Here is a 12,156-nt window from a genome sequence, read left to right on the forward strand (position 1 = left end):
CGCTGCCCTCCACCTTCGCTTTAATTACCATCTTCCTTTTCAGGACAATAGTGCTGTGATTGGAGAAAATGTGGTCAGAGGCAGGAAGACGAGTCCTCACTCTCACATTGTCTAATCCCAAAGAGGAACAAGGAAATGCTGCAATGCTCTGCCAACTCTGACAAACCTGCAGTTGAGCTGAGAGCAGGAACACCAGCCTGCTTCACCCTCCTCTTCTTGGAAATCCAACACGTGTCTTTACCTGACACACGTTAGATATCAGTTAAAAATCAGGGCACTCCGTGAACAGTGATGGGTTTGGACTGATCTCAGTCAGTGAATCTAAAAGCCATTTTAAGGAATAAACCCAACAGTAACTCCTCACTCAAGTTTTGAGTGGTGGGGAAACTGTTACCTCACTAAGTCTACACAGAGAGGCCGATGATTCTATTTGGTACAAACAAACAGATTCAACCATCAGGTCAGTTTCTCCTAACTATAAACACAGTCAGTAATCACTGAATACTGCTGATTTTGACACACATTAAAAATGGATACAAACAGAAAGCACCTGAATCAAATATATTTTTACTGGTTATTTGTAATCTCCCTTCAATTAACCAGTTTTTTTTCTTTGTTTCTTTGTTTTTTTGTTTTTTTTTTTAAAAAAAACACACACTCCAGTTTCTGTTCAATGAAGACCACCAGCCTGAGTCGGAAGTTTAGCTCTGCAGGTTGTGATCACAGAGTTTGATGTTGCTTTATTCTGCAGCAGAAATGAAGGAAGCAAAGAACAAGGCCTAAAAATCAAACCCTTGGTGCAGCTGAACCTCGCCAGCTAACAAAAACAGGAGCTAAAAGCCAAAATAAAGTTGTAAATCTCAAAAAGCTCTGAAGTCCACAAACAAACCAGAAAGGACCAGCATGAACTGTTCACCATGAAAAAAAGCTTATGACCTGTGTACCCACCCAACCTTTTAGTATGTTTGAATGTCCCATTACAGATGTCCTACCAGGAAGGAAAATGTTTATTATGCCAAAAAGACTGAGGTGCTTTTCATGAAAGCTTAAAAGCGTGTCCTTTAAATGAGTTTAGAGGTGAATAGAAATACAGCCATGATACTGACAAGGTTAGAAGCATTGATTCAGTCCTGTCTTAACTAGCATAGAGTCAGTCTAGAGCTACTGTGGGGTCGGGCAGGGATCACTGGTGGTTGTTGCTGGAGAAGTAAGTAAGTAAGTAAAATTGTATTTATATAGCACCTTTCTAAATAAAAGATCACAAAGTGCTTCACACAGAGATACCAAGGTAGGTTTTAAAAGAGACTACTGAGTCCACAGATCTTAAGCTCAGAGGGAAAGAGTTCCACAGTCTGGGGGCCACAGTGGCAAAAGCTCAGTCTCCCTTAGTTCTCAGCCTTGTATAACTAGAAGGCCCTGATCACATGACCTCAGGGACCTGCTAGGGACATCGAGCTGTAATAATTCAATGATGTAAGCTGGTGCTTGTCCATGAAGAACTCTAAAAGATAGAACCTGAAATCTTAAAATGGACTCCGAATTCAATGGGGAGCCCATGGAGTTTGATCAGAAGCCTTGCGGTAGCATTTTGAACAACCTGCAGACACTCCAGGGAGTTTTTGCTTAGACATGTAAACAGTAAATTACAGTAGTCTAAACGTGATAAAATGAATGCATGTATAACAATCTCCACTTCAGTGCAAGATATAATATGGCTTCATTTAGCAACGTTATCTACAACATTATACAATGGATACACCATTACAGACAGAGTGCAGGTTGGCTCCTCTTCAAAGAGTGAAGCTGTGTTTTGGCAGGAAACTGGCTCCAAACTGTCTCGACCGGGTATTATCAGCCCATTGAATCAGCACTATTAAGTATTATCAGGCCTTTGCAGGAAATAGTTTTCTTTGCCTCTTATGAGTTAATTATCATTATATGGAGGAGTTCATAACATCAAAGCTATAGCTGCAGTTAAATATGGCCCAGTCCAACAGTTTCACACAAACAAATAAATATTCTTCAGATTGTTTTGATAAAGAAATATATGTATTTTAAATTGTTTTGTTTTATTTTGTTCATATTAATAAACGTATGATATAAAACAGTTCTTGCATTTTACTTCCACTTGCTTGAAAGTTGAATGACATCTGGCAGATTGATTCAGTTTTTAAAGATAGGAGATGAAGTAAAGATGGTGAGCTGATGGTTAGATGCTTATTTATTCTTACAAAAAATTCTTCTTTTGACTCAAACACCTCAAGCTAAGTTGTGTCTGTTCATAACACTGTTCTCTAATCAAACTCTGTCCACTGTATATATTCTCAGATATGGGTTTTGTCCTGCATACTGGAGTTATCTCTTCATTGTATAGACACCTTTTACTAAAAATGTCCAGATTTTCCAAATTTTCATGGAATATTTCTTTTCTCTTCATTTGTTAGAAGAACAAATTTCAGTTTGAATTTCACAGTTTTTTGTGGTCATTTTAAGACCAATCCAAACTACAGATTCTGATCCTTCAAAGCTACATTTGTTTTTGGCTTGTTAAGCAAATTTAAGGTCTTTCTTAGGTTTCTTTCTAAGGTGTTCATGGACAAGCAGTTTTGTTTAGCCATTAGTCGGAAAGCAAACGACCCTGAGTGTGTGGTGTGTTTGTGTGCTTTTGTTTGCTGGGAGCCAGTGTGATGACCAGAGCTCCCACTATTGTAACAGTCGGAAACAAAAGAGCCTGTTTTCATCCGAGTCCAGCGGCAGCAGAGGACAGGAAGTCACTGTGCCGATCAGATGGCTCAGAGCATGCATGTGTTTGTTTTTCTATCTTTATGAGGCCCAATATGAACTTCAGCTTCGTTTGGAAGACGTTTTAAAGATTTGCTTGAGGGTTTGAACCTCACTTTCGGTTTGAGGGTGGACTCTGGTTGAGGTTAAAGAATAATTGGAAATGAATTTTGATTTTAACCATCAAATTGCTGGACCTTTTTTCTCCTGCAGACATTTTCCTGTATCCCCAGAGCTTCACAGTTCTAAACGAAGCTCCTGGTGACGTAAATTGAAGAAGGTTCTTAGAATGATGACGTTGATTAGCACCAAATCCTGGCAAGGATGAAAGGTATTCACAAAGCATCTCAGCTCATAAAAGAGCTCCTGACATAAAAAACAAAAAGAAAGACAAAGTGTAGTGCCATGGGAGCTCACTGCAATGAAGCTCTGACACGTCTTTCCTTCCTCATGTGGAAACAGGATATTTACAGTTTGTAAAATACAGTTAGGTGTAAGCTTTAAAGATTCTGTTAGTGTAAATGTAATGATTAAGATAAACTGAAGATGTGCCATGCTCACATTTATGGTTAATTCATGATGTTAACTCATGCACTAAAACATTTTACCTGAAATGCTGTTGTTGAACAACCCTCTCCTCCACCTGCACTCTATACAGCAGCTGAAGGATGATGAATGCATGTAAACCATATTAACAGCTGTGACATAACAGTAAATTATTTATGTGTAGCTGTTAATAATTGCTGTATGAGTGCTATATGTGATAGGATTAGGACAGTAAGAGATTTGATTTAGACTTCACACACGTATCCACAGATATGATAACTACTCAGTGCTGTTGTTAGTAACTGAGATAATCTGAACAATTTTCAGAGTTAATAATTCAGATTAAGCACTAAATATAAGGCTTAGTAATTATATGCAAGCAGAAACAAGCAAAAATTGAGTTTTCTGTAGTTTTGAGTTTGGGCCAAGAGTCAAAGATTTTTATTGTAAATTTTCTGCATGTACAGGACATACAGGAGAACTGAAATACTGGTTCTCTCTCATCTTACTGTAAAGAAGAACTAAGAATTAAGAAAGATAAAGGATAAAGATAAAGATAAAGGACAATGTATAAAAGTCAAACCTATATCCAATAGTGAAGTAATGCAAGATATGAATTCAATAAATAAATAGATCAGCTTGGGAGCTGTACAGAGTGACCAACGGCAGCTTTTTCTTTGTCTTGTTTTTCTATTTAGTGTCATCTGTTTCCTCTGCTCTCATTAACTGGCATGTGTGTATATTGTCTGAGCGTCAGCTCACAGTTGTGTGTTTCCTCCTCTTTATGTTGCCCTAGAGAGTCCTACTTTTTAATTGTTTGCTCCTGCTCAGTTAGTGAAGAGTTCAGCACTAAGGCTGCTTTTTGAGTCGATGTTCCGCCTCCTGTCCTGCATTTATGTCCACATCCTGCCCGCCACACAGATATTATATAATAGATATTATATAAAGTTCCCAGTTTAGTCAAATACACCACAGGACTAATATTTACTTCATGAATGCTAATTGTCCTCATTATTTTCCTGGCATCATGTTCATTCTTTCCATTTATAAACAGATATGTGATACCTGTACCCATTATACCTTTGTCATCACCTTATATCGACCAATCAGAACCCTTTGTACCTACAAAAGCAGCCCCAAAATACTTTAAATAGTAGGAAAATACATAACGAACAGGTTATCCATGCACTTTGAAAATGACTCCAACTTATTTAACATGCTTTTATCCATCTCAGATCTCCACCTGTGGCAATGCAAGTTCACCAAGATCCTAGATCTTTGTCCCAGAGCTGAACTGTTCTTTGAAACGGATGCACGGACAAGCTGTCGAGGTTTCACCTGAACAGTTTAAATGAGGGACACAGTCAAGAAATGTAACAGGTTTAATGAGGTTTAGTGTAGTTTTCATGTGGAAAAGCTACACAGGTAAGTTTGCTTTAAAAGGTAAGTGAGCAAGTGGGAATCAAAAGATACATTTTAGCAGGCAAGGTAAGTGGGGTCAGGCAGGTATGTAGTTAAGTAGGAGGCAGGATGATTCCTAGAAGGAGACATGAGTAAACAAAAAGCTAAAAACAAACAAACATAAGTTTTTATCTGAAAAGAAAGAGGACAGAGCTTTTCTATACATGACGAAATCAACAATCAGGTTACAAGCAGTGACAAAAGCTAGTTTCAAATGCTGTATTGGTTGCAGATGATGAGCAATGGGTGTCTGCCAAGGACTTTCTGAAACCACTCCCACCACTCGAAGACCTACAGTAGTTTTCATCCACACCCACAGCTACCAAAGCCACCTTACAGCCACCTCAACAAAGCTAGGTCTGGGGACTATGACATGTTGTAAGTGTGATTTTCATCTGCTTCTAAAGCCTCCATCAGCTTTTTTCTGCAGTCCTAACCACTCCAGCTAAAGGCAAAAATTACTCTTATTTATCTTCTTTTATTAAACAGATTCATATGGGTGTTGGTGATTTCAGAAAAAATGTAAACTGCATGATGTAGCAGGCCTTAGTGATCTAATTTTAAAACACTAAAAATCATCTTTTTAGTTTCTTTTTAGAAAATGGAACATCGTTAAAGATCTTTGAAGACATTACTTAGAGTAGTAGCAGTACTGGGCTGTAACACTGAGTAATGTTTCCCTGTGATCTGTTGCCCACTGGTGGTGGAAAGATGAACTGTACTGGTGACTTTTCGCAGGAACGGTAGTGATATAAAGTATTTCAAACAGAGGAGAGTAAGCAAGTGCTCACCAAGAGTCTCATCATGGATGTGCAGCAGACAAATCTGCAGCAACTGTGCGCAGCAAAAGGTCATTCAGGGTAGTAGCAAGGTGTTTTGGCTTTGGTATACTGGTGTTGGCTTCATTTACCTACACCTACACCAGATTCTACCTTTTGTTGTTTACATTTTGGGGGCTGTGTTGAATCAGGCTCAGTGTTTGACCTTAGTTAAGAGTTCTTCTACACCTGATGCATGTCCTTTTGTTAACACACCTATTTTATCTCCACCTGTCCTCAGTCCTGCTGGATCTTACAGGCTGGTTAAAATGATAGAAAAAGAGTTTATAATTTCAAGGTAACTGTGGAGGAAAGGGAGGGAGGTAAGAAAAACCTTTCAGTATCCATCCACATCTGTCAGACTCATTTTGCTCATGCACTGAAAACTCCAGATGACTTTAAGATCAAATCTCCAACTCAACGTCAGATTCAATGTGATCAGAAATTTACCTAATTTAGGAGACATTTTTCATAATTATATGAATTATTCAGTCATGGCCTGAAAAAAGCCTACATTTTATTTGAAAAAGGGCTCAGATATTTTACACTCGGCTTTGTCTGCTCTCATCCAAAAGCCTAACCCTAAGAAGGAACTCTAATCCCAACCTACTGGTCACAGGTTTCTCTGCTCTGACCTTCACCCTAAGTCTTATATGAGTTATTAATATATCATTAAACATGCTGCACTGAATATGTACTCTATGTTTTGACCAGTGCTTCATTTTTCTAATGACCTTTATGTTATAAAGAAGCTTTCAGCAGATGTGATCAGGCATGCTGAGGGTTATACATCCGTAAGCTGCCACTGCCATTACAACCTGGACATTTATAAATTCAGACATTAAACACTGTTTGTTTTTATCTGCTGTTTGTACATCTGTGGTCATTTTCTGCAGTTTATGTTGTATCAAAGTCCTTCTACAAGAAATCAAAGTCCTTCTGTGCCACCAGTCACAGCAATCTTAACAGGCCTCATTTTATTATTATCATCATCATTATTATTATTATTATTATTATTATTATTATTATTGTTATTGTTATTGTTGTTGTTATTATTACAAGTAGAAGTAGTACTATTAAGTGATTTACTTATTATATTAATGATTTTCTGAATGTGTTTTTATGTCATGACAGTCAAATCTACAAATAAATAGATAAGCATAAAAAAAAAGATCTTTGGTTTGCCGACTTTGCTTCAACATAAGGTTAAACAAATTCCCCCCAATGTTAATGCTCTCTCATCATTTCTCTGTCATCTTCCTTTGTTTGCCCGTTATGTCAGTGTGAATGCTGCTGAATTTCAAGAGTTGTATTTTCAACCTTTGGGTGAAAATTAATTTCATGTTTTTACCACTAGATGGAGACAAGTTACCTTCAAGGGACAGTCAGATTCCTTCCCAGTGAAAGAGTTTAGTTCCTTCTGTGCTTTTACTTACTTTTATGTATGAAGTCACGAGTACTTTGATGTCTGATAGTGTAACTTAATGGTTCATTGCTGTGTTCAGCATAATCTTCGGCTCTTCTTCATGTAAGAAAAAGACTGAACTCTGCTTTCTGGTTTCAGAGAAATGTTAAAATTTTAACAAAAGCAAATCGACCATGACACTTAGACTTTCTATGATTATTCAGAATCATTTCATGAAAGGAGCCAGTTAAGATGGATCAGGCATCTAACACCGGGAGGAGGCCCTGGGGTAGACTCAGGATGCACTGAAGAGATTATCTTGGCTGGTCTGGGAACGCCCGGACATGCTGGAGGAGGTGGTCGGAGAGAGGGAAGTCTGAGCTTCTCTGCTTAGACTGCTGCCCCGCAACCCGGGGAAGAGCGGAAGAAAATGGATGGATTCATGGCTGGATGGGTGGAATTTCATGTATCAATGAGTTCTTTTCAGAAGTTACAAACTTGAGCATTTTATTCTGAAAAACTCTACGAGCTGAAGACAGGTAACCTCACAGAAATACAAACATGATGCTTGTTAAAGATAAATACATTTATAAACATTACACTGTTATAAACACTTTCCTGAACCACCACATCCAGCCTCTTATAATGCTGATTTTAAAATACGTTGACTTTTATTTTAAGCCTCAAATAATGCTGAACTCAGTTACATATATGATATTCTCTCACTTTTCGTCCTGGACATCAAAATTCCTCAGAGAGAAAAATTGTGGATGTAGCTTTTTGCTGCTGATGTCTCAAAACTGTGAAACAGTCAACCTGTAAAAATAAATACTTTTAAGCCATTGGTTCTGGTATGTTTTCTGATGGGATGAAGGTCAAATAAAATAGCAGCGACTTGATGAATGAATTACAAATCAGACAGGACAGAGTATCTATGAGAGTTACAGCAAACTGCAAAAACATAGTTGCAGGTGATAATTATTGTGCTCTGAAACTCTTAAAATCTTAAATTTCATGTGAACTAAGTGCTGTGGAGACATTTTTAATGGTAAAAATGTTTTCTGCTGTGAATTTGGTGAGGTGACTGGAGAGCTCTGTGAACTATAGGTCTGTTTTATTAACGTCTTTCCTTTGACTGTAACTTCTACACATCTAATTACTATAATGTGACGTTTCACAGTGCGCCATGGGTCACTAATCATGATTTACTGAAGCCGTGATGTCCTAACCTAATGTCCAAATTAAGAGAGATTTTTTTTAGCATAAAATTATTAAAATCATGATTAATTACACAAAAATATTTTAAAATGCCTGCTATAGATAGCGAAAACAGTATAAGTCTTTAAATAGTGCCATTAAAAATTATGCCTGTATATTATATTATATATAATAACAGACTTTGAAAATGCAGTATTAAGACAGACTGATGAGTACAAAATGTCTGCATTAATAATAAGGATCACAGTTGAACTTGAATATGATGGCAGAAAATACAACACTAATATCATGCCAGGAACTTACATTGAATCCAAATAATTGCTCTTTAAGTTTAATTTAGTTGCCAAAAACATGGAATAAATGATGTAGTGATATTCTGATATTGTGACAGCCACAATCAACGCATACCGGTTAGCCTTCTATTAGTTTCCATGAACAGTGGTCTAGAATTCAGCCACATTCCCTGAATTTTTAAATTATTATTCCGTTTTTGCTTTAGTCTGCCCCCCCACGCAGTTTTATTGTGTTATAAACATAAAAAGTATCAAACATATCCCAACATCAAGCATCTATAACTTTCAATTAAAAATTTTTTGGTGCAAGCCTGTTTCCAAAGATTCAGTTTTACTGATTTTGTTGTTAAAACTTGGTCTTCCTGTCATCTCGCTGAACTAACCCTGCCACAGCCTGACAGGGAGAGAGTTTGTGTTTTAGAGAAGGCGACATCACATGACACCACTGTTACAGAAAGAAAAATCAAAATGACAACAACAAAAAAATATTTTACGTTTATTCTGCTGTTCTTATAACTGCTCAGTTTATAATTGGACTGAGTTTAAATTTCTATGAATTTTACCACTCTCATTTGTAATTTTGTTGTTATTCCGCCAACCTAGTTCATGTTTCTACAATGTTAATATAGTAAAGCTTTCTTTGAACAAAATAGAGAAATAAATAGCATATTTTAAAAAAAAACCAACAATAACAAAAAAACAACCACATCATCATTGATGTAGAACAGTTGGAGTCCATCCTTGACTTTTATCTTAGGAGGGTTTTGAATGCAAGACTTTTACTTGTAACGACATATGCAATGAAATGAAGGTCCAGATCAACCACCAGCAAACCAAACAAGACAAAGCAATTGTTTATAGACTAAACCATCCATAACTAATTAATGAATATATTAATCATGAAATCAGTTACAGGGAAATTTGGAGGAAATTGTTGCCAGTATTTTTGAACAAAAATGAAATATTTAATATGAATTTAAGGCTTTTGGATCTTTTGGGAGGACAAAACATCTTAAGATTTGGACAAATGAATCAGGTTTATCCACAGATCAAAGTGGTGTTTTGTTTTGTTTTGTTTTTTGCTTCTTGTTTACTTCTTCTATTTAAAAAAAAGAGAGAGAGAACAGGAAACTTCCAGATCCATGGCAGACCAGAGGCTGATAATCCAGTTTGAGTCTGAAAAGTTAAAAAGATGTAAGTGGATGTCAGATTTTCAGGAGGTTTTTTTCTATTTTATGACACAGTTTCTTACATGTATGTACACTGAGATCCAAAAGACTTGAAGATCCACTGAGCACTAAACTAGTGTCTCCTTTACCTCAAGTAGTCCATCAACCTCAGGCTGTTAGAGGTTTTTAATTTCTTCAGTACTACACGGTGGTTTCTCCCTGGCTGCTATTGATCAGTCTTTGATAAAAACGACGCCACGACTGTAGAGTTTTCCCTGACCAGATCCAGAACCCTGATGTTATGCCCACAATAAGGGTCATCAAGTACTTGATCATAAAGACGGTGAAGTCTGGCGTGTTTGATGCAAAGTTTGATGCTGGGCATGGCACAGCAAAGTGCTTGCAGGTCTGCATGTGCCAGGTTACCTCCCACTGCGATCTGAAGGCCTGCTCATAGAAATGGCAGGCGATGACAATGGTGGCAGGCACTGTGTACAGTACGCTAAACACACCAATTCGCACCATCAACTTTTCGAGCTTCTCGGTCTTTGTGCCGTCGTGCTTCATGATGGTGCGGATACGGAAGAGTGATACAAAGCCAGCCAGCAGGAAAGAAGTTCCGATGAAGAGGTAGACAAACAGAGGTGCCAGCACAAAACCACGCAGTGCATCCACGTTGTAGATCCCCACGTAGCAGACACCAGTGAGCAGGTCACCGTCCACCTGTCCCGTAGCCAGGATGGTGATGGTCTTCACCGCTGGCACCGCCCAGGCTGCCAGGTGGAAGTACTGCGAGTTCGCTTCGATAGCTTCGTGACCCCATTTCATCCCAGCAGACAGGAACCAAGTGAGAGAAAGGACCACCCACCACACAGAGCTTGCCATGCTGAAGAAGTAGAGGATCATGAACAGGATGGTGCAACCCTCCTTCTTGGTGCCTTGAGCCACGAGCTTGTAGCCATCCTCTTTAAACCTATCCACACACACTACTTGGTCCTCCAGCAGGAAGCCAGCACTGTACGCCACCGCCACCATGAAATAGCAGCCTGACAGGAAGATGATTGGTTTCTCTGGGTATCGGAACCGCTTCATGTCCACCAGATAGGTGAGGACAGTGAAAAGGGTGCTGACACAACACAGAATAGACCAGGTTCCAACCCAGAGCCGCCCAAACTTTAGCTCATCCTCTTGGAAATACATCAACCCATTGGGTTTGGAGGGCTCACAGGGGGAGCCACAGTCCTTCACTCCGAGGAAGTGATAATTCAGGTAGGAGGGCACCTGGAGCTGCAGGGGGCAGAAGAAAGGCTGGTTGCCCCAAATGTATGGAGGAAAGGTCACAAGCTCAGAAAGACTTGGGGTGGGGTCGGAGGTGGGGCCCTCAGTTTCGGTGGTGTTTTGACCGACGCAGATCTCTCCTGCCCCATGAATGGGAAAGTTCTCACAGCGCAGTCTCTCGGGCCACTGGAATCCAAATTTGTTCATGAGTGCCTCGCAGCCCTGCCGAGCCCGCTCACACAGAGACCTGCAGGGAGGGATTGCCTGGTCTAGAACGGTGCAGACCGGCGCGTACATGGAGCACAGGAAGAACTTAAGGTCCAAGGAGCATTGGACTTTGACCAGAGGATAAAATTGGTGCACCTCGAGCCCGGCGTCCTCCTGGGTGGTGTGCCCCAGCAGGTTGGGCATGATGGTCTGGTTGTAGGCAATGTCAGTGCACAGGGGGATGGAAATGGGCTGGCAGAAGCCATGCTCAGGGATGGAAATTCCTCGATCATGCTGACTGTTGCAAGGCTGGAAGAGATATACCAGAGTGAATCCCCAAACCCACCAGCAAAAGGAGCAGTGTCCCCCCAAAGCCATGACAGCAGATCCAACTCCAAAAAAGTTTGATCAACTTTTAAAAGGTTTTAATAAAGGATGCAAACTCAGTGCAAAGACCACTTTAACATCCAACTAATGTTAGCAAAAATTATTTATTAAAAGTATTTCAAAGTATAGTCCTCTCTTAGGAAAAGGTGATGATCTGCTTATGAATCCTTTCAGAGTCATATCTCAGAGAAAAGTCCTTTCTCTCACACAATGAAGCAGTAAAACTCTCCCTGAGAGTCACTCACAGTCCACCGTGGATCAAGTAGTCTGGACTGCAGTTAAGTTTATCAGTAAATCCACAGCTAGTCCATCTGTCTGTCTGTGAAGTTGTCAGACCTCTATTCTTTCTCCTCAGTCTGCAGGACCCTTCACACTCTGTCTGTTTCTGATGGTTTTCAGGCACCCCTCCCTCTCCCCGCTTCCCCAGCAAAAGAGCAGAGTGAGGGGGGTTCCTTGAAACCAGCCTCCTCTGCTCCAATCACACACTTTGTTTTTTCAGGAGTCTCCTGACTGATTGGTCACTGCTGCTGAAAGGGGCGGGGCGTTGCTAAAGGAAAGTGAGTGTAGGAATCCTGCAGAGTTTCACTGTTTCT

At 39.5% G+C, this 12,156-nt stretch overlaps 1 protein-coding gene across 1 annotated transcript; it reads right to left on the reverse strand.

Moving 5' to 3' along the window:
• Positions 1–8,919: 8,919 nt before the first annotated feature.
• Positions 8,920–11,554, reverse strand: LOC102784006 (frizzled-7-A-like). The gene has a single exon (XM_006802025.3). The coding sequence runs from the start codon at positions 11,552–11,554 to the stop codon at positions 9,893–9,895; it is 1,662 nt and encodes a 553-aa protein (XP_006802088.1). The 3' UTR covers positions 8,920–9,892.
• Positions 11,555–12,156: the final 602 nt, after the last annotated feature.

Source organism: Neolamprologus brichardi, chromosome 23 (genome assembly GCF_056152115.1).
Source record: "Neolamprologus brichardi isolate AB-2024 chromosome 23, ASM5615211v1, whole genome shotgun sequence".
Taxonomy (NCBI): Eukaryota; Metazoa; Chordata; class Actinopteri; order Cichliformes; family Cichlidae; genus Neolamprologus; species Neolamprologus brichardi.

Coding starts and splice junctions, on each gene's coding strand:
- LOC102784006 (XM_006802025.3), bottom strand. CDS start 11,554: ATGGCTTTGGGGGGACACTGCTCCTTTTGCTGGTGGGTTTGGGGATTC.